The 22,904-nt window shown below is 50.6% G+C and overlaps 1 protein-coding gene across 1 annotated transcript; it reads left to right on the forward strand.

Annotated features, from left to right (window-relative positions):
* Positions 1-173: 173 nt before the first annotated feature.
* LOC139229374 (MARVEL domain-containing protein 2-like) lies at positions 174-22,451 on the forward strand. Its single transcript, XM_070861072.1, has 5 exons — positions 174-1,298; positions 3,637-3,833; positions 4,567-4,738; positions 9,792-9,842; positions 22,272-22,451. Exons 1-5 carry the CDS (start codon positions 174-176, stop codon positions 22,386-22,388), a joined length of 1,662 nt encoding a protein of 553 aa, XP_070717173.1. The 3' UTR covers positions 22,389-22,451.
* The last annotated feature ends 453 nt before the right edge of the window (positions 22,452-22,904 follow it).

The following is a 22,904-nucleotide window of genomic DNA, read 5'->3' on the forward strand; positions in this document are numbered from 1 at the left end:
TGAAGTAGGAAGGAGCTGGGATTTACGTACTGGAGTGGTTAAAGTTAGCGGCAGATTCGTGGCACTGGATGTGGCGAGGCCGTTCTATTTGTGCCGATTAAACGGCGAGACTTCACTTGCACCGTCCGCCGTGCTTTGTTCACCTGGAGTGACGAGACGGGGAGAGGAATAGCATGTGGTCAGATTGGGGAAATGTGACCGCTGGTTATGGCAGGAGCAGGACAGCAGCCAATGGCGTGGCGGAAGATCACTGCGACGTCCGGGGGCAGATGCTGCCCGCGCACTTGGTGTCAAACACAGCCAGCAGCAGCGGCGGTGAGGGGGAAGGGGACTCGTGCAGCTCGGTGGACCAGCCCCCTCCCCTGCCGCTGCAGCCTCCGGTGGGCGGGCTGGGGGAGGGGCTAACCCCGCCCCACATCAAACCCAAGAGAAGGTTCATCCCCGACTCCTGGAGGAGCTTCCTGAGGGGCCGGCGGGCGGGGACGGAGAAGCCGTTCGGACTCGGCTCCGTGTGGGCAGCGGGCGAGTGCTCTCCGCCGGTCTCGCCCCTGCTGGGCCCGCGCGGGGCGGCCTCGAGGGGCAGCGAGGCCTCCGAGGAGGAGCAGTCCTGGCGGGGTGCCGGGGACCAGGCGATCGATTGGGGGACGCGGACGCCCAATCTCACGGAGAAGCAGCCCAAGTCGGCGCAGAGCTACGCGGAGAGGATGCATGTCTATCAGCTCAAACACGCTTACATGAAGTCATGGCCTGGCTTGCTGAGGCTGCTGGGAGTGATGGAGCTACTCTTCGGCGCCATGGTCTTTGCCTGTATATGCGCCTACATTCAGAAAGACAACCAGTGGTACAATTTCAGTGGGGGCTCTTTCCCAAGCTATGGGTTTGGGAACAATTATTACGACAGCGGACCCAAGACGCCTTTTGTGCTGGTCATGGCTGGGCTGGCCTGGATTGTGACAGTGGGACTCCTGGTCCTTGGGCTGACCCTGTATTATCGGACCATCCTCCTCGACTCCGACTGGTGGCCGCTGACGGAGTTCACCATGAACGCTTGCCTCTTCTTCCTGTACATGGCGGCTGGCATCGTCTACGTCAATGGCTTCAGCCTGGGAGGCCTGTGCTACTCCATGCTGGCCAACAGCCCCCTGTACTACCAGCTGTGCCGCGTGGAGAGTGGACAGATTGCTGCTGTCGCCTTCCTCTTCGTCAACATGCTCATGTACCTGATCAGCGCTGCCGTCGGCCTCAAGGTCTGGCGTCACGAGCAAATGAGAAGAGAAAGGGAAGCGTTTAGGAACCAGGTAGGTTCAGCTGCATTAGTGAACACCGGGCCCTGTACTAAGTCAGGTGACGATACCAGCAATAAACAAATTCAACTTTTGACAGTAAACTAATTCAAATTCAAATTTGGTTGCCGGGGGTGATGATGCACTGCAGTTCCTCCGGCGCCCACCTCTCGCGGAAGGCCGCGAGCGTACCGGTGGACACCGCGTGCTCCATCTCCAGGGACACCCGGGCTCGGATGTAACTGCGGGAGAGAGGCAGGCAGTCGGGCTGAACGACCCCCTCGACCGGCTGATGGCCCCCTTTGGCCGTGCCCAGGAGCAGTCCTATGAGGAGGTCCTCGGACCTGCCCGCTCCCCTCCGCACAGGGTGCCCAAAGATCAGGAGCGTGGGACTGAAGTGCAGCCAGAATTTGAGGAGCAGCCCCTTCAAATAATGGAAGAGGGGCTGCAACCTCGCACATTTAACATAGACATGGAACACGGACTCCTTATTGTGTCAATTATAGTGCCCCCCTTTAATAAGGGGGCACGTATTAATGTTTCAACTTTAAAATAGTTGTACAGGGAAGGTCTTACTTCTGGGCAGATGACCCATGAATCAATTCTTTATCACGTGACTTACTGGTAAAAGGACAGATGTACAGATATATTTTCCACACAGGATTGAAATGGCCCCCATCAAAGTCACAAATGACATCCTTTGTGACTGTGACAAAGGTAAACTCTCCCTCCTCGTCCTCCTCGACCTGTCTGCAGCCTTTGCAACAGTTTACCACTCCATTCTCCTCCAACGCCTCTCCACCATTGTCCAGCTGGGTGGGACTGCACTCGCCTGGTTCCATTCTTATCCCTCTTATCGTAGCCCGAGAATCACCTTCTCTTCCCACCTCCACATCGTTACCTCTGGTGTCCCCCAAGGAGCTATCCTTGGCCCCTCCTCTTTCTCATCTACATGTTGCCTCTCGGCAACATCGTCTGAAGATACGACACCCAGCTCTACCTCCTCACCACCTCTCTCCGCTGCCTCTGATTGGCCACGCTGCTTGTCTGATGACCAGAAATTTCCTCCAATTGAATATTGGGAAGACCGAAGCCATTCTCTTCGGTCCCCGCCACAAACTCCGTTCCCCAACCACCAACTCCATCCCTTACCATGGCAACTGCTTGAGGCTGAACCAGACTGTTTGCAACCTCTGCGTCCTATTTGACCTCGAGATGAGCTTCTGACACCATATCCTCTCCATCACTAAAACCGCCTCCATAACATGGCCCGTCTCCACCCCCTGCCTCAGCTCATCCGCTGCTGAAACCCTAACCCATGCTTTTATTACCTCCAGACTCAACTATTCCAACGCTCTCCTGGCCTCCCACCTACCATAAACTTGAGCTTATCCAAATCTCTGTTGCCCGTGTCCTAACTCTGACGAAGTCCCGCTCACCCATCACCCCGTGTTCACTGATCTGCACTGGCTCCCGCTCCAGCAACACCTCAATTTAAGATTCTCATTGTGTTCAAATCCCTCCCTGGCCTCACTCCTCCCTATCTCTGTAACCTCCTCCAACCCCCGAGATCTCTGCGCTCCTCCAATTCTGCCCCCTTGAGCATCCCTGATTTCATTCGCTCCACCATTGGCGGCCATGCCTTCAGCTGCCTGAGCCCCAAGCTCATCAATTCCCTCCCCCAATCTCTCCGTCTCTCTTTATTACCAGAGGATTTGAGTATAAGAGTAAAGACTGCAATTATATCGGGCCCTGGTGAGACCACACCTGGAGTATTGTGTACAGTTCTGGGCTCCTTACCTAAGGAAGGATATACTTGCCATAGAGGGAGTGCAGCGAAGGTTCACCAGACTGATTCCTGGGATGGGGGAATTGTCCTATGAGACAAGATTGAGTAGACTAGATCTATATTATCTGGGGTTTAGAAGAATGAGAGGTGATTTCATTGAAATATATAACATTTTTAAGAGGTTTCCCCTGGACTGGGGAGTCTAGAACCAGGGCTCACAGTCTCAGGATAAGGGGTCGGCCATTTAGGACTGAGATGAGGAGAAATTTCTTCACTCGGAGGGTGGTGAATCTGTGGAATTCTCTGCCCCAGAGGCCTGTGGAGGCTCAGTCTTTGAGTATATTCAAGGCTGAGATCGATAGATTTTTGGATATTAAGGAAATCGAGGGATATGGAGATCGGGCAGGAAAGTGGAGTTGAGGTCGAAGATCAGCCGTGATCTCATTGAATGATGGAGCAGGCTCGAGGGGCCGAATGGCCGACTCCTGCTCCGAATTCCTTTGCTCCTATTTGTCGGTTAGTTTCGGGTTGCCAGCTGTCCTAACGTCTTGTTGTTTCTTGCAGCGTAGAACGGCTGCAGTGGTCAGGCTGACGAGGCCGTTCTCCTTCAAGCGCATGTCATTCAGGAGAAACACACCTGAACCTCCGGACAAAGAGATGACCAAGAATCTCCAGCTCTCGTCCGCTGGTCCCGGGACCCTCAACAGATCCATTCCAGCCGGATACATCCCAAAGCCCCTCATCATTCCTGATTACGTAACGTAAGGACATTCGTCTCATTAGTAAACACACAGTGATTATTTACACCCAGCAAAACCTCCCCCTGCCAGTCAGTGTAACCCCAATTCTGTAAATCCATCCCTGATTCCCATCGCTCCACCATTGGTGGCCGTGCCTGGGCCCCAAGCTCCGGAACTCCCTCCCTAAACCCCTCTGCCTCTCCTCCTTTTAAGACGCTCCTTAAAACCGACCTCTTTGACCCAGCTTTTGGTCGCCTGCCGTAATTTCTTATAAAAGCAAAATGCTGCGGATGCTGGAATCTGGAATAAAAACAGAAAACACTAGAAATCTCAGCGGGTCAGGCAGCATCTGTGGAGAGAGAAACAGAGTTAATGTTTCGGGTCTGGGTCACTGACCTGAAACGTTAACTCTGTGTTTCTCTCCACACCCACTGAGACTGCCAGCATTTTCTGTAATTTCTTCTTATGTGGCTCAGTGTTAAATGTATTTGTTTTGTATTACAACACTCCTGTGCCGCGCCCTGGGATGTTGTACTACAGTAAAGATGCTATGTAAATGTAGATTATTGTTGAGTGTAACTCCGGAACACTTTCACCCTGTCGGTGGCTGTTACCCAGTTGAACCATTGGCAGAGATATTACCATGAGATGTGACAGCACGATGGAGAGACGGGATTGCTTGCTCACTGATCACAAGTTGGTCCATTCACTGATCACGTCCCACTGTAAACTGCGCTTTGATCTGTTTTTTTAGAAAGTACCCAAAGATCGAAACTGCGGAGGAGAGGGAGCGATATAAAGGAGTGTTCAACGACCAGTACGCGGAATACAAGGAGCTGCACTCGGAGGTCCACACAGCCAGCGGGAAGTTCAGGGAACTGAAGGTCCTGATAGAGAAATTGCCTCGCTACACCGAGCGGTCAGAGGTCAGTGGGAACCTGGGTCACGGAGGTCACGGGCAGTGGGAACCTGGGTCGCGGAGGTCAAGGGTCAGTGGGAACCTGGATCACAGAGGTCACAGTTCAGTGGGAAACTGCATCAGCTATGACAGAGTGCTTCCATTTCTGGTATAGAGGTTGCCAACCCTCCAGGATTGGCCTGAAGTCTCCAGGAATTAGAGATTAATCTCCAGGACAATGCTGCGACCAAGACCTGGGAGAAATATCATAGGAGCATTAATAAATTAATATATTTTATTCACTTTCTTAAAGACTTTTCTTTATTAGCTATAAAAACAATTGGAGCAAGAGGTCATGCGATAAAACCTCCAGGAATATGTACAGCCAGAGTTGGCAACCCCTCCCGCGAGCAGATTTCTCGTTGCTTCGGCTGTGTGTTTGTTGTGGCCCAGTCACTGCACTGGCATGGCCGCTTTGCTCATCCCTGGGCTGCACTGTGTGAGCAAACGGGGACTGAAAGAGTTGCTGCATCTACTGTAGAGAGAGCCAGCACCTTCAGCCCGATAACCCGATAACCCGCTCACTGCCTCACAGCTCCCTGCATCTACACCGCGCTCACCCCTCCCCACAGCGACACTGGTGATGGGGGGGGGGGGAAAGGGGAGTGGGGCGGGAGGGGAGGGGGAATGGGAGGGGAGGCAGAGGGCAAGGGAGAGGGGTGGAGGGTCGTGTGATGCAGTCAGCCCCTGTCCTGTAATATAAAAGCCCCTTCAGCCTCTCTCGATGCTGCTCCCCCTCAGTCTCCAGATTTGCTTTCTGTATCCATCTTTCTGTGTCGCATTTGTTACTTTGCCTCGTGTCATTTCTTCTCTCCCCTGTTTCTCTCTCTCCATTTTTTATCTTTCCTCTCTGATTTTCTTTTCTCTCTTTCTCCCCCCCCCCCCCAGCCCCACCATTTTTCTTCCTCCCCCTCCCTCCCTCCCTCTCTCTCTCCCTCCCTCCCTCTCTCCCTCCCTCCCTCCCTCTCTCTCTCCCTCCCCCTCCCTCTCCCTCCCACCCTCTCTCTCTCCCTATCCCTCCCTCACCCTCCCTCTCCCTCCCCCTCCCTCTCTCTCCCTCCCTCTCTCCCTCCCTCTCTCTCTCTCCCCCTCCCTCTCTCTCCCTCCCTCTCTCCCTCCCTCTCTCTCTCTCCCCCTCCCTCTCTCTCCCTCCCTCCCTCCCTCTCTCTCCCTCTCTCCCTCCCTCCCTCCCTCTCTCTCTCTCTCTCTCTCTCTCTCTCTCTCTCTCTCCCTCCCTCCCCCTCTCTCCCTCTCCCCTTTCCCCCTCTCCCTCTCTCTCTCTACCTCCCCCCCTCCCTTTCTCTCTCCCTCCCCCTCTCTCCCCTTCCCTCCCTTTCTATCTCTCCCTCTCCCTCTCTCTTTCTCTCTCCCTGCCCCTCCCTTTCTCTCTCCCTCCCCCTCTCTCCCCCTCCCTCCCTTTCTCTCTCTCCCTCTCCCTCTCTCTCTCCCTGCCCCTCCCTTTCTCTCTCCCTCCCCCTCTCTCCCCCTCCCTCCCTTTCTCTCTCTCCCTCTCCCTCTCTCTCTCTCTCTCCCTGCCCCTCCCTTTCTCTCTCCCTCCCCCTCTCTCCCCCTCTCTCCCTTTCTCTCTCTCCCTCTCCCTCTCTCTCTCTCACTCCCTGCCCCTTTCTCTCTCCCTCCCTTTCTCTCCCCCTCCCCTCTCTCTCCCTCCCTCCCCCCTCCCTCTCCCTCCCATGCCAAATTCAGAGATGGGATCAAAGCCACATTGGGCAGGCAAAGTTGCCCTCGGTGTCAGAGAATAACCCCCATTGAGTGGCCCGTGCAGGTTGGGTGAGTTGGTGGTGTTTGGGATCAGATTGCCACCGGCTCCAACCAACCAAACCTCACCAAACCGGCAACCCCGACACACACCCTCCCCAGGCATGACGCGTTATAATCAGTCTCCCGACGGTGAGTACAGAGAAAGAGAAAGACTTGCATTTATATAGCGCCTTTCACAACCTTAGGACATCCCAAAGCGCTTCACAGCCAATGAAGTACTTTTTGGAGTGTAGTCACTGTTGTAATGTGACTGAGGGAGCGTCGCACTGTCGGAGGGGCAGTACTGAGGGAGTGCCGTACTGTTGGAGGGGCAGTACTGAGGGAGTGCCGCACTGTCAGAGGGGCAGTACTGAGGGAGTGCCGCACTGTCGGAGGGGCAGTACTGAGGGAGTGCCGTACTGTCGGAGGGGCAGTACTGAGGGAGTGCCTCACTGTCGGAGGGGCAGTACTGAGGGAGCGCCGCACTGTCGGAGGGGCGGTACTGAGGGAGTGCCGCACTGTCGGAGGGGCAGTACTGAGGGAGTGCCGCACTGTCGGAGGGGCAGTACTGAGGGAGTGCCGCACTGTCGGAGGGGCAGTACTGAGGGAGTGCCGCACTGTCGGAGGGGCAGTACTGAGGGAGTGCCGCACTGTCGGAGGGGCAGTACTGAGGGAGTGCCGCACTGTCGGAGGGGCAGTACTGAGGGAGTACCGCACTGTCAGAGGGGCGGTACTGAGGGAGCGCCGCACTGTTGGAGGGGCAGTACTGAGGGAGCGCCGCACTGTCGGAGGGGCAGTACTGAGGGAGTACCGCACTGTCAGAGGGGCGGTACTGAGGGAGCGCCACACTGTCGGGGGAGCGCCGCACTGTCGGAGGGGCAGTACTGAGGGAGTGCCGCACTGTCGGAGGGGCGGTACTGAGGGAGTGCCGCACTACCGGAGGGGTGGTGCTGAGGGAGTGCCGCACTGTCGGAGGGGCGGTACTGAGGGAGCGCCGCACTGTCGGAGGGGCGGTGCTGAGGGAGCGCCGCACTATCGGAGGGGCAGTACTGAGGGAGCGCCGCACTATCGGAGGGGCAGTACTGAGGGAGTGCCGCACTGTCGGAGGTGCCGTCTTTCAGATGAGACGTTAAACCGAGGCCCCGTCTGCTCTCTCAGGTGGATGTAAAAGATCCCAGGGCACTATTTTGAAGAAGAGCAGGGGAGTTATCCCCGATGTCCTGGGGCTAATATTTATCCCTCAATCAGCATAACAAAATCAGATTATCTGGGTCATTATCACATTGCTGTTTGTGGGAGCTTGCTGTGCGCAAATTGGCTGCTGCTTTTCCCACATTACAACAGTGACTACACTCCAAAAAGTACTTCATTGGCTGTAAAGCGCTTTGAGATGCCCTGAGGTCATGGAAGGAGCTATATGAATGCAAATTCTCTCTTTCTCTACTCGCGTACCAGGAAGAGAAATTCATGGCGGGGCAGGACCCAGTGTTTGCAGATCGAGATCGAACTTTCCAACACCAATTGTTGGCAGCAAATATTTAACAACTCTCTGCTTTTGTTGCCTCGGCTCTGATCTGCTGATAAGGAGCTAATAAGGCGAGGAATGTTCCACTCACTTTAAAAGCTTGCGGTGAGCTTGCGAGTTCTTCAAAGAGTGTTGAGGGCGGGTAGCCAGTGTTTGCGCGGTCGAGGAGGTGGGTGCGCTCATTGGGGTACAGTTCCAACCAGCCACCCTCTGGTTCCTTCGCTTGTCAGTATAGGCAGTGTTTGGCAGTAGGATATTCGGCTACAGAGGCATCGCAGTCGAGTCTGATTCTGTTCTACCAACACGCGCTTTCCGGAAAGTTTAACTGGATCAAGTCTGGGAACCCTAACTGAGCTACCCCCCGCCCCCACCCCATCCTATCCACCCACCCACTCCTCAGCCCAAGGGCACTGAGGACAATTGTAGCAATCCTACTTATGCCCCAACAGTGATCAGCTGACCCAGCACAGGCCAGGGACTGAACCTGGCAGCTAAGTGACCTAGACCGACCCAGACCGACCCAGACCGATTCCTGGGTTGAGAGGGCTGTCTTATGAGGAGAGATTGAGTAGATTGGGCCGATACTCTCTGGAGTTTAGAAGAATGCGAGGTGATCTCATTGAAACATGCAAGATTCTGAGGGGGATTGACAGGGTAGATGCTGAGAGGTTGTTTCCCCCGGGCTGGGGAGTCTAGAACCAGGGGTCACAGTCTCAGGATAAGGGGTCATAGAAACATAGAAACATAGAAAATAGGTGCAGGAGTAGGCCATTCGGCCCTTCTAGCCTGCACCGCCATTCAATGAGTTCATGGCTGAACATGCAACTTCAGTACCCCATTTTTGCTTTCTCGCCATACCCCTTGATCCCCCTAGTAGTAAGGACTTCATCTAACTCCTTTTTGAATATATTTAGTGATTTGGCCTCAACAACTTTCTGTGGTAGAGAATTCCACAGGTTCACCACTCTCTGGGTGAAGAAGTTTCTCCACATCTCGGTCCTAAATGGCTTACCCCTTATCCTTAGACTGTGACCCCTGGTTCTAGACTTCTCCAACATCGGGAACATTCTTCCTGCATCTAACCTGTTTAAATGGTCGGCCATTTAGGACTGAGATGAGGAGGAATTTCTTCACTCAGAAGGTGGTGAATCTTTGGAATTCTCTACTCCAGAGGACTGTCGATGCTGGCTCTCTGAATATATTCAAGGCCGAGATAAATAGGAGGATTTCTGGAGTCTTGGAGAATCAAGGGATATGGAGATTAGGCGGGAAAGTGGAGTTGAGGTCGAAGATCAGCCATGATCTTATTGAATGGCGGAGCAGGCTCGAGGGGCCGAATGGCCGACTCCTGCTCCTATTTCTTATGTTCTTAAGGCTCAGTACCATAGAGGGCACTGACTTCACCCACTGAGCCTTCACGGACACAGTGCCAATTCCTGGTGTTCCCTCACTGGGACAATGAAGAGATAGCATTGCGTGCCTGAGTGAGAGAGAGGGGGGGGTAGATGGAGAGGGCTGGGGGGACGGGAGGGGAAGAACGGACAGTCCTCTCGAGCAAGTGCTCCAAGTATCCCATGAGCCTGGGAATAACATCAGGGAGCTCGGGGCACGGGCCCATGGTGACGAGACGCTGTGTACACTAACTCAACTCTCCACGCCAGACAATTGTCCCGTGACACACCTCTCCAGCGCTGTTACACTGATAGTCCCGCCAACCTTGTCCTCTTCTCCTTTCCAGGAACACAAACGGATTACAAAGGTTCTTGAAGATTACGAGGAGAAAAAGAATGTGAGTTTTCACCATGACAACAGGCATGTTCACGCGGTGGGGAAGGAAAATTAAATAGGAATAGTAGTAGATCCCCTCGAGCCTGCTCCGCCATTTAATAAGATCATGGCTGATCTGATCATGGACTCAGCTCCACTTCCCCGCCCACTCCCCATAACCCTTCACTCCCTTATCGCTCAAAAATCTGTCTATCTCCACCTTAAATATATTCAATGTCCCAGTCTCCACAGCTCTCTGGAGCAGAGAATTCCACAGATTTATGACCCTCTGAGAGAAGAAATTCCTCCTCATCTCCGTATTCAATGTGCGACCCCCTTATTCTGAAACTATGTCCCTAGTTCTAGATTCCCCCACGTGGGGAAACATTCTCTCTGCATCCACCCTGTCAAACCCCCTCATAATTTTATACGTTTCAATACGATCACCTCTCATTCTTCTAAACTCCAATGAGTATAGGCCCAACTTGCTCAACCTTTCTTCATAAGACAACCCCTTCATCTCAGGAATCAACCCCGTGAACCTTCTCTGAACTGCCTCCAATGCAAGTATATCCTTCCTTAAATACTGAGACCAAAACTGTACGTAGTACTCCAGGTGTGGCCTCACCAATACCCTGTACAGTTGTAGCAGGACTTCTCTACTTTTATATTCTATCCCCCTTGCAATAAAGGCCAACATTCCATTTGCCTTCCTGACCACTTGCTGTACCTGCATACTTACCTTTTGTGTTTCATGCACAAGGATCCCCGGGTCCCTCTGTACTGCAGCACTTTGTAATCTCTCCATTTAAATAATAATTTGCTTTTTTATTTTTCCTACCAAAGTAGATAATCTCACATTTTCCCACATTATACTCCATCTGCCAAATTTGTGACCACTCTCTGAGCCTGTCTATATCGCTTTACAGATTATTTGTGTCCTCCACACAATTTGCTTTCCCACCTAGCTTTGCTGGTTAAAGAGGAGATTAATGCAATAGTTAGGAAGGACATTAGCTTGGATGATGTGGAATCTATATGGGTAGAGCTGCAGAACACCAAAGGGCAAAAAACGTTAGTGGGAGTTGTGTACAGACCTCCAAACTGTAGTAGTGATGTTGGGGAGGGCATCAAACAGGAAATTAGGGGTGCATGCAATAAAGGTGCAGCAGTTATCATGGGTGACTTTAATATGCATATAGATTGGGCTAACCAAACTGGAAGCAATACGGTGGATGAGGATTTCCTGGAGTGCATAAGGGATGGTTTTCTAGACCAATATGTCGAGGAACCAACTAGGGGGCAGGCCATCTTAGACTGGGTGTTGTGTAATGAGAGAGGATTAATTAGCAATCTCATTGTGCGAGGCCCCTTGGGGAAGAGTGACCATAATATGGTGGAATTCTACATTAGGATGGAGAATTAAACAGTTAATTCAGAAACCATGGTCCAGAACTTAAAGAAGGGTAACTTTGAACGTAAGAGGTGTGAATTGGCTAGGATAGATTGGTGAATGATACTTAAGGGGTTGACTGTGGATGGGCAATGGCAGACATTTAGAGGCCACATGGATGAACTACAACAATTGTACATCCCTGTCTGGTGTAAAAATAAAAAAGGGAAGGTGGCTCAACCGTGACTATCAAAGGATATCAGGGATAGTATTAAAGCCAAGGAAGTGTCATACAAATTGGCCAGAAATAGCAGCGAACCCGGGGACTGGGAGAAATTTAGAACTCAGCAGAGGAGGACAAAGGGTTTGATTAGGGCAGGGAAAATAGAGTACGAGAGGAAGCTTGCGGGGAACATTAAAACGGATTGCAAAAGCTTCCATAGATATGTAAAGAGAAAAAGTTTAGTAAAGACAAACGTAGGTCCCCTGCAGTCAGAATCAGGGGAAGTCATAACGGGGAACAAAGAAATGGCAGACCAATTGAACAAGTACCTTGGTTCGGTATTCACTAAGGAGGACACAAACAACCTTCCGGATATAAAAGGGGTCAGAGGGTCAAGTAAGAAGGAGGAACTGAGGTAAATCCTTATTAGTCGGGAAATTGTGTTGGGGAAATTGATGGGATTGAAGGCCGATAAATCCCCAGGGCCTGATGGTCTGCATCCCAGAGTACTTAAGGAGGTGGCCTTGGAAATAGCGGATGCATTGACAGTGATTTTCCAACATTCCATTGACTTTGGATCAGTTCCTATGGAGTGGAGGGTAGCCAATGTAACCCCACTTTTTAAAAAAGGAGGGAGAGAGAAAACAGGGAATTATAGACCGGTCAGCCTGACATCGGTAGTGGGTAAAATGATGGAATCAATTATTAAGGATGTCATAGCAGCGCATTTGGAAAGAGGTGACATGATAGTTCCAAGTCAGCATGGATTTGTGAAAGGTAAATCATGCTTGACAAATCTTCTGGAATTTTTTGAGGATGTTTCCAGTAGAGTGGACAAGGGAGAACCAGTGATGTGGTATATTTGGACTTTCAGAAGGCTTTCGACAAGGTCCCACACAAGAGATTAATGTGCAAAGTTAAAGCACATGGGATTGGGGGTAGTGTGCTGACATGGATTGAGAACTGGTTGGCAGACAGGAAGCAAAGAGTAGGAGTAAATGGGTACTTTTCAGAATGGCAGGCAATGACTAGTGGGGTACCGCAAGGTTCTGTGCTGAGGCCCCAGCTGTTTATACTGTACATTAATGATTTGGACGAGGGGATTAAATGTAGTATCTCCAAATTTGCGGATGCCACTAAGTTGGGTGGCAGTGTGAGCTGCGAGGAGGATGCTATGAGGTTACAGAGTGACTTGGATAGGTTAGGTGAGTGGGCAAATGCATGGCAGATGAAGTATAATGTGGATAAATGTGAGGTTATCCACTTTGGTGGTAAAAACAGAGAGACAGACTATTATCTGAATGGTGACAGATTAGGAAAAGAGGAGGTGCAACGAGACCTGGGTGTCATGGTACATCAGTCATTGAAGGTTGGCATGCAGGTACAGCAGGCGGTTAAGAAAGCAAATGGCATGTTGGCCTTCATAGCGAGGGGATTTGAGTACAGGGGCAGGGAGGTGTTGCTACAGTTGTACAGGGCCTTGGTGAGGCCACACCTGGAGTATTGTGTACAGTTTTGGTCTCCTAACTTGAGGAAGGACATTCTTGCTATTGAGGGAGTGCAGCAAAGGTTTACCAGACTGATTCCCGGGATGGTGGGACTGACATATCAAGAAAGACTGGATCAACTGGGCTTATATTCACTGGAGTTCAGAAGAATGAGAAGGGATCTCATAGAAACGTTTAAAATTCTGATGGGGTTAGACAGGTTAGATGCAAGAAGAATGTTCCCAATGTTGTGGAAGTCCAGAACCAGGGGTCACAGTCTAAGGATAAGGGGTAAGCCATTTGGGACCGAGATGGGGAGAAACTTCTTCACCCAGAGAATTGTGAACCTGTGGAATTCTCTACCACAGAAAGTTGTTGAGGCCAATTCACTAAATATATTCAAAAAGGAGTTAAATGTAGTCCTTACTACTAGGGGGATCAAGGGGTATGGCGAGAAAGCAGGAATGGGGTACTGAAGTTGCATGTTCAGCCTTGAACTCATTGAATGGTGATGCAGGCTCGAAGGGCCGAATGGCCTACTCCTGCACCTATTTTCTATGTTTCTATGTATTATCAGCAAATTTGGCAATGTTACACTCGGTCCCTTCATCCAAGTCATTAATATAGATTGTAAATAGTTGAGGCCCCAGCACTGATCCCTGTGGCACCACACTAGTTACTGTTTGTCAACCGGAAAATGACCCATTAATCCTGACTCTCTGTTTTCTGTTAGTTAGCCAATCCTCTATCCTCTATCCCTCAACCCCGTGAGCTTTTATCTTGTGCAGTAACCTTTTATGTGGCACCTTATTGAATGTCTTCTGGAAATCCAAATACACCACATCCACTGGTTCCCCCTTATCCACCCTGTTCATTACATCCTCAAAAAACTCCAGTAAATTTGTCAAACATGATTTCCCTTTCATTAAACTGTAAAGTCCTGTCCCTGCAGTACAGACTGACACGAGGCACATACTGAAGTCAAGGTCACTCAGAACCTGCACCTTTATTACACAGCTCTCGAATGCCACACTTGCCCGAGACCTGTCCTTATATACCTGTCTGGAACAGGTATCCAGTGTCTCCTGCAAGTGCACCCCTGGTGGTAAGGTAAGCTTGTGATTACAGGTCATCTCTGGTTACAGTCAAGTATAGCATGGTAAGATACAGTTAAGTACAGTAGTGTGAGATATAGATTCAGTCTCTCACGTGGAGCATCTTAGTTGTGTTTCAGTTGTTTGCCTTGGTGCCTGTTGTTCTTTCGGTGTGATTGCTGGTATCTCGCTTGGGCTGTCTGTTTCGTACAGTATGATTGTTGATGTCTCACCTGGACTGTCTGTTGGGATTGCCCTTTCCTCAGGTTGTTCCCTCTGTCTGTCCACCAGGTGTGGTGCGAGTTCCACATTGTAGTCTGCCTCTGGTTCAGCAGTGTTGTTGGTAAATCTACTTTTGACTTGGTCTGCATGCCTCCGGCAGGTTTGGCCATTGTCCATTTGTACAACCAGTAGCCTGTTTCCTTCCTTGCCTGTTACTGTCCCTGCAAGCCATATGGGACCCCTGCCATAGTTTAGCACAAACACTTTATCCCCTATCTCATTCCACCTCCCCCTCGAATTTCTGTCATGGTACTCGGTTAGCTTACGGCGCTTTGCCTCAACGATTTCATGCACGTCTGGGAGGATTAATGAGAGCCTTGTCTTTAAGGTCCATTTCATTAATAGTTGCGCGGGGGGGATCCCAGTCAGTGAGTGCGGACGAGATCTGTATGCCAGCAGCAGTCGCGACAGGCGGCTCTGCAGCGTGGGACCTTGGATTTTAAGCATACCTTGTTTAATGATCTGCACTGCTCTCTCCGCCTGGCAGTTGGAGGCCGGCTTGAATGGTGCCGTCTTAACGTGATTTATGCTGTGGTCACTTATGAAATTTTGGAATTCTGCGCTGGTGAAGCACGGACCATTATCACTGACCAATATGTCAGGAATGCCGTGCGTTGCGAACATAGTTCCAAGGCTCTCCACAATGGTGGAGGTGGTGCTCGAGTTTAAAATGGTGCATTGGATCCACTTAGAAAAGGCATCTACAACTACGAGGAACATTTTGCCCATTAATGGGCCTGCATAGTCTACGTGCACCCGCGACCGCGGTTTGGTGGGTCAGGGCCAGGGGCTCAAGGGGGCCTCCCTGGGGGCATTGCTGAGTTGGGCACAAATGGTGGACCGTCGGAGGCAGAGCTCCAAGTCCGCGTCAATGCCAGGGCACCAGACGTAGGATCTTGCTATGGCCTTCATGAGAACGATCCCCGGGTGCTCGCGGTGGAGCTCCCGGACAAATGTCTCTCTGCCTCGCAGAGACATGACTACTCGGCTGCCCCACATCAGGCAGTCTGCTTGTGGTGATAGCTCATGCATGCGCCTGTGAAAGGGTTTTAATTCCTCGGGGCAGGCATCGCGAGCCTCTGCCCAGTCACCGGTTAGGACACATCTTTTTACTAGGGATAACGTGGGGTCACTGGCCGTCCAGGCTCTGATTTGGCGAGCCATCATGGGCGTACCTGTGGACTCAAAGGCATTGATTGCCATGACTATCTCACAATCCTGTTCGTCAGACCCTTCCGTGGTCCCCAGGGGTAGCCTGCTAAGCGCGTCGGCACAGTTGTCTGTGCCTGATGGTGTAATCATAAGACGCCAGCATGAGTGCCCACCGTTGAATGCGCGCCGAGGCGTTGGCGTTTATTGCCTTGCTTTCGGATAGTAGGGACGTGAGGGGCTTGTGGTCGGTTTCTAACGTGAACTTGGTCCCGAAAAGGTATTGGTGCATCTTTTTGACACCGTACACGCACGCGAGCGCCTCCTTCTCTACCATTCCGTACCCGCGCTCCGCTCGCGAAAGTGACCTGGAGGCATAAGCTATGGGTTGTAATTTACCCGCACTATTGACATGTTGCAAAATGCACCTGACCCCATACGCTGACACGTCACATGTGAGATCTAGCTTTTTACCTGGATCAAAGAAAGCCAAAACACTGTTGGAACACAGAAGGTTGCGGCCTTATTGAAGGTGCGTTCCTGGGCGTCCCCCCAAAACCAATCGCACCCCTTCCTGAGTAGCACGTGGAGAGGCTCTAGCAGCGTGCTTAAGTTCTGCATAAAGTTCCCAAAGTAATTGAGTAGCCCGAGAAAGGCGCGCAGTTCCGAGATATTCCGGGGCCTGGGTGCCAGGCGAATTGCTTCTGTTTTGGACTCTGTTGGGCGGATTCCATCAGCGACAATCCTTCTGCCCAAAAATTCAACCTCAGGCGCGAGAAACAGGCACTTGGATTTCTTAACTCTTAGGCCTACCTGATCCAACCGCTTTAGTACTTCCTCCAAATTGCGGAGATGGGAGTCGGTGTCCCTGCTTGTGATAAGTATGTCGTCTTGAAATACAACCGTCCCCGGGATGGACTTGAGCAGACTCTCCATGTTGCGCTGGAATATAGCAGCTGCCGACCTGATGCCGAATGGGCATCGATTGTACATGAAAAGGCCTCGATGTGTGTTGATGGTGGTGAGTAGCTTAGATTCCTCGGTCAATTCTTGTGTCATATACGCAGATGTGAGATCTAGTTTTGAGAAAAGTTTACCTCCAGCCAATGTGGCAAATAGGTCCTCCGCTCTGGGCAGCGGGTACTGGTCCTGTAGGGAGACTCTGTTTATGGTAGACTTGTAATCCCCACAGATTCGTACGGATCCATCGGGCTTCATGACTGGGACAATGGGACTTGCCCAGTCGCTAAATTCCACGGGTGAGATAAAGCCTTCCCGCAAAAGCCGGTCCAGTTCATGTTCAATCTTTTCCCTCATCACATAGGGTACAGCTCTGGCCTTGTGATGGACCGGTCTAGCATCGTGAGCGCTCATGAGAGATTGACTCGCTCCTGTATCCAGCTCCATGTTGACAGGTATCCCGTTGAGTAGGACCCTCATCATTATTGGAGGCATCTTGTTGTAGGCGTAGTGGCCATTATTCGTGTTGACCCGCTGTACATCGGTGTCCCGGCTACTGTCACCACCATCTTCTGGTCCGCTTTCCGACCCTTCTGATTCGTATACCAGCCGAGCTGCCGTTTTTCTGCACATGCGGGCCAGATGCCCTGTATAGTCGCAGTTTCTGCAAACAGCATGCTGAAATCGACACCCCTTGTTGAGTGCCTTCCCCCACATCTCCAGCACAGACCGCTTCCATTGTTTCCAAAGGATGAGCTGTGTCTGGCTGATCTCTCTTGAGCTTCTCTCAGTTTGTAGTTAATTGCTCGCAATGTGGGTTGATGAGATGTGAACGGCCGTTCCTGTGGCCCTTGATGGCTTCTGGCGCCACTGCCTGCTGTTGAAGGCCTGCTCTCCTGCCTTTGTCTGTGTGTGGGGGTAGCGGCTTGTTTCACGCTGTGAACCCCTTGTTCCGATGTTTCGTTAGTTGTTGTACCCACCGTGTAGATCAACCTGGTTTCTTCTTCTCCTGCCAGGAATGTCTGTGCAACCAGTGCTGCTGCCTCTAGGGTCAAGTTCTTGGTCTCTGTGAGCTTTCGGAATATGCCTGCGTGGCCTATTCCTTCAATAAAAAAGTCTCTCAGTACTTCTCTCCTTAGTTCATCGGAGAACTTACATAAACTAGCCAACCTCCGATGTTCCGCCACGAAGTCGGGTATGCTCTGGCCCACACAGTGTCTGTAGTTGTAGAACCTGTGTCTGGCCATGTGTAGGCTGCTCGCTGGCTTCAGGTGGTCTCTTACCAGTGTGCTCAGCTCTTCAAACGACTTGCTTGCTGGTTTCTCGGGTGCCAGCAGGTCCTTCATTAAAGTATGTTTTCGAGCCACAGCTGGTCAAGAGATGGGCTCTTCTCTTGTCTGCCTTGTCATCGCCTAACCAGTCTTTGGTTACAAAGCTTTGCTGGAGCCTTTCTATAAAGTCCTCCCAATTATCTCCAGCATTGTATTTTTCATCTGAGCCGTTGTTCGCCATTCTGTGGATTCTGTAATCCCGTAACTCGTCGCCACTGTAAAGTCCTGTCCCCTCAGTACAGACTGACACGAGGCACATACTGAAGTCAAGGTCACTCAGGACCTGCACCTTTATTACACAGCTCTTGAATGCCACACTTGCCTGAGACCTGTCCTTATATACCTGTCTGGGACAGGTATCCAGTGTCTCCTGCAAGTGCACCCCTGGTGGTAAGGTAAGCTTGTGGTTACAGGTCATTTCTGGTTACAGTCATGTATAGCATGGTAAGATACAGTTATGTACAGTAGTGCTTCATGAGGCCATAGGTTGTTGCCCCACAGACGGTGAGGAGGATCGCCCTTCGTTTGGCAGCGTTCACACTCCCTTCCAGCTCGTTGGCCACGAAGTATTGGTCGAGTCGCTCCACGAAGGCCTCCCAATCATCCCCTTCTGAGAATTTCTCCAGGATACCAACAGTTCTCTGCATTTTCGCGTGATGGTTCGTTATCTATTGCTCATCGCCAGTTATTCTGACTCAAATAAAGCAATGTGACTGAGCACTGTAGACTTGAGTAAGTGTGACCTTAGTCTCTTTATTCTGGCACAGCATGGGAGGCCTGCTTATATGCAGTGCTCCCAAGGGATGCTGGGATCCCTTGGGACTCCAACAGATGCGCCCTCTGGTGGTGGTAGAACGCTGGTTACAAGGTGTTGCATACATAGCATTGTCGACCTCAGGAGACTTGCGGCACCGTGTGATTTTGACACGCATCTCAACGAAGCATTGCGGGACATCTTCGTTATGGAAATTGGCCACGAGGGTCTCCTTCACAAGCTATTATCTGCCGACACCACAGTCAACCTGCAGAAGGCCATCAGCATCAGTCAGGTGTTCATGATCTCGACCTGCAGCACCAAGCAAATTATTCATCCTGTGGGCTCAAACCCAGCAAGTACTGTACACAGAATGGTGCCTTTCACAGGCAAGGCTGTAGAACGTGGCTCTGCCCAGGGCAGAGAGCACAGACCTCAGGGTTCCAGAACTCAGAGTCCACCGAGGAGTGCTAATCGAGTAGCACCATGCTGGCGTTGCGGAGGAAACCATAGGGCTCACCAGTGTCGGTTTGCTGAGTACGTATGCAAAGCCTGTAACACGAAGGGACACCTCCAGCGTATGTGTAAAAGAAATACGACTCACCATCGAGCAGAGGAGTCGGGAGATGACTTTGAATCCAGCGGGGAGTATGATGATTTGACCAGAGAGGCAGCTCAGCCCCAAGAAGAAGTGTATGGAGTGTAAGGCTTTCGACAAGGTCCCACACAAGAGATTAATGTGCAAAGTTAAAGCACATGGGATTGGGGGTAGTGTGCTGACGTGGATTGAGAACTGGTTGGCAGACAGGAAGCAAAGAGTAGGAGTAAATGGGGACTTTTCAGAATGGCAGGCAGTGACTAGTGGGGTACCGCAAGGTTCTGTGCTGGGGCCCCAGCTGTTTACATTGTACATTAATGATTTAGACGAGGGGATTAAATGTAGTATCTCCAAATTTGCAGATGACACTAAGTTGGGTGGCAGTGTGAGCTGCGAGGAGGATGCTATGAGGCTGCAGAGCGACTTGGATAGGTTAGGTGAGTGGGCAAATGCATGGCAGATGAAGTATAATGTGGATAAATGTGAGGTTATCCACTTTGGTGGTAAAAAACAGAGAGACAGACTATTATCTGAATGGTGACAGATTAGGAAAAGGGGAGGTGCAACGAGACCTGGGTGTCATGGTACATCAGTCATTGAAGGTTGGCATGCAGGTACAGCAGGCGGTTAAGAAAGCAAATGGCATGTTGGCCTTCATAGCGAGGGGATTTGAATACAGGGGCAGGGAGGTGTTGCTACAGTTGTACAGGGCCTTGGTGAGGCCACACCTGGAGTATTGTATACAGTTTTGGTCTCCGAACTTGAGGAAGGACATTCTTGCTATTGAGGGAGTGCAGCGAAGGTTCACCAGACTGATTCCCGGGATGGCGGGACTGACATATCAAGAAAGACTGGATCAATTGGGCTTATATTCACTGGAGTTCAGAAGAATGAGAGGGGATCTCATAGAAACGTTTAAAATTCTGACGGGTTTAGACAGGTTAGATGCAGGAAGAATGTTCCCAATGTTGGGAAAGTCCAGAACCAGGGGTCACAGTCTAAGGATAAGGGGTAAGCCATTTAGGACCGAGATGAGGAGAAACTTCTTCACCCAGAGAGTGGTGAACCTGTGGAATTCTCTACCACAGAAAGTTGTTGAGGCCAATTCACTAAATATATTCAAAAAGGAGTTAGATGTAGTCCTTACTACTAGGGGGATCAAGGGGTATGGCGAGAAAGCAGGAATGGGGTACTGAAGTTGCATGTTCAGCCATGAACTCATTGAATGATGGTGCAGGCTCGAAGGGCCGAATGACCTACTCCTGCACCTATTTTCTATGTTTCTATGTTTCTATGTGTGCGATACATGACAAAAACCATGCTGACTCTGTTTGACTGTATTATGATTGTCTCATCTTTGAGTCAGAAGGCTGTGGGTTCTGGTCCCACTCCAGGCACTTCAGCACATAAATCTAGGCTGGCACTCCAATAGGGAGCACTGCACTGTCGGAGGGGCCGTCTTTCGGATGAGACGTTAAACCGAGGCCCCGTCTGCCCTCTCGGGTGGACGTAAAAGATCCCACGGCCACTATTTCGAAGAAGAGCAGGGAGTTATCCCCGGTGTCGTGGGGCCAATATTTATCCCTCAACCAACATAACAAAAACAGATTATCTGGTCATTATCACATTGCTGTGTGTGGGAGCTTGCTGTGCGCAATTTGCCTGCCGCGTTTCCCACATTACAACAGTGACTACACTCCAAAAGTACTTCATTGGCTGTAAAGCGCTTTGGGACATGCAGTGGTTGTGAAAGACGCTATATAAATGCAAGACTTTCTTTTATTTTTTCCGGACTTGATTCTTCATTCCTGATTGGTCGACGCTGGTCATGTGACCACTGATATCAGTGACTGGCATTGACCAATCACCAATCGAGCTATTTCACATCACAAAAGTTTAAAATTAATCAGTTCCTGATGCTGCCCCCCATGTCTCAGCCGGCTGCTATTAACTGAGGGCTTCACACAGTCAGCAATCCAGGATGTGTGCTCTGTATTAACTGGTTTCAAATTCGGGTTCATCCACTTTGGATTGCATCAGATTTTATGAAGATAAAAAAGCAGGGAACAAGAAAAGGCCCTCAGACCCGTTCCCTGCACAGACCCGATACAACACTCCCCACCATGGACTCTACACAACCCACCCAATCCCCGGGGGAATTACAACTCTGGCAAATTTCTCCTTGACACCTCAAAGGAAATCAAGCAGAATATCAGCAAAATAATCCAACCTCATGACCCAGATGAACAACTTGGTCCCGTGACGTCCCACAGGTCACTCGCTCATTGTTCCTGCAATCCCAGGTCACTCCGAGGTCCATGGACTACCTTACTAAAGACCCGGATTTCTATAGTGCTTTTCACAATGACCCATAGCGTTTCACAGCCAATGAAGTACTTTTTGAAGTGCACTAACTGTTGTAATGTGGGAAACGTGGCAGCCAATTTACGCACAGCAAGCTCCCACAGACAGCAATGTGATAATGATCAATGATTGGCCAAGGCAATGGGGAGAACTTACCCTCCCACCATTCTTCTGCAAAATAGTGGCCATGAGATCGTTAATGTCCACTTGAGAGGACAGACTTGGTTTAACATCTCATCCAAAAGACGCCCCTCCAACAGTGCAGGATTCCCTCAGTACTGCCCCTCTGACAATGCGGCACTCCCTCAGTACTACACTGGGAGTGTCGGCCTGGATTATTGAGTTGGGCTTGAAGTCACAACTATCTGGCTCAGAGGCGAGAGAGTGCTACCCTCCGAGTCACTGATAATCACTAGGTCTGTTTTTACCCTTAAAACCCTCTTCGAAATTGTCATGTATCTTACATTATTATATATAACTGTATCCTAACATGCTATACATGACTGTAATAAGATATGACCTGTAACCACCAGCATACCTTACCACCAGGGGTGCACTTGCAAGAGACAGGTATATAAGGACAGGTCTCAGGCAAGTGCAGCATTCCAGAGCTGTGAAATAAAGGTGCAGGTCCAGAGAGACCTTGACTTCACTACATGCCTCGTGTGAGTCTGTACTGAGGGGACAGGACTTTACAGAAATGCATTCGACTCCTCTTATAAAGGAGTTAATTGGCACAAAAATAATCCTTTGCTGAGTTCGCCTTCCATATAACAACTAAGCTGCCTTCTAGTAAATGTTTCTTCTATTAAACAGGAGCCAGCATTCGTGGAGAAGAAGGAACGATGCACATACCTGAAGAACAAGCTCTCGTACATAAAGCAGCGAATCCAAGAATATGATTTCGAATGCAGCTCCAGAGAGAGTTACTGAGTCTGACTTGAATACAATAGAGGAAAAGAAAGAACTTGCATTTATATAGCACCTTCCTTATCCCTGGGACAGCCTGAAGCACTTCACAGCCAATTAATTACTTTGATTGGAATAAAAACAGAAAATGCTGCACTCAGCGGGTCAGGCAGTGTATGTGGAGAGAGAGCCCGAGTTAATGATTCAGGACGACTCTTTATTGCAGATTCCAGCGCCTGCAGTATTTTGGTTTTGATTTGCTGTGGACGTTCAGTCGCTCTTCTGTCGACAAACCTGGCACTCAGTTTGAGCACAAGAAGATCCCAAGTGGTTTGAAAGCAGCAAAAGTGACCAAGAAGTTGTCGGACTGTTGGAAAAAGCCAACGGGTTCACTATTGTCGCTTTAGGGAAGGAGAGCTGGTGTCCTTACCCAGTCTGGGCCTATGTGTGGTTCACCAATATGGTGGGCACTTAGCGGCCCTCTGAAATGGCCGCACAAGTTGTATCCAGGGGCAGCTAGGGATGGGTAATAAATGCCAG

The sequence above is a fragment of the Pristiophorus japonicus genome, chromosome 18, assembly GCF_044704955.1.
Source record: "Pristiophorus japonicus isolate sPriJap1 chromosome 18, sPriJap1.hap1, whole genome shotgun sequence".
NCBI classification, from domain to species: domain Eukaryota; kingdom Metazoa; phylum Chordata; class Chondrichthyes; family Pristiophoridae; genus Pristiophorus; species Pristiophorus japonicus.

Bases quoted from the DNA above. Each gene is read 5' to 3' on its own strand.
- LOC139229374 (XM_070861072.1), top strand. From the start codon at position 174: ATGTGGTCAGATTGGGGAAATGTGACCGCTGGTTATGGCAGGAGCAGG. The intron at 4,739-9,791 runs GTCAGTGGGAAC...TCTCCTTTCCAG, and splicing joins GCTACACCGAGCGGTCAGAG to GAACACAAACGGATTACAAA. The intron at 9,843-22,271 runs GTGAGTTTTCAC...TCTATTAAACAG, and splicing joins ATTACGAGGAGAAAAAGAAT to GAGCCAGCATTCGTGGAGAA.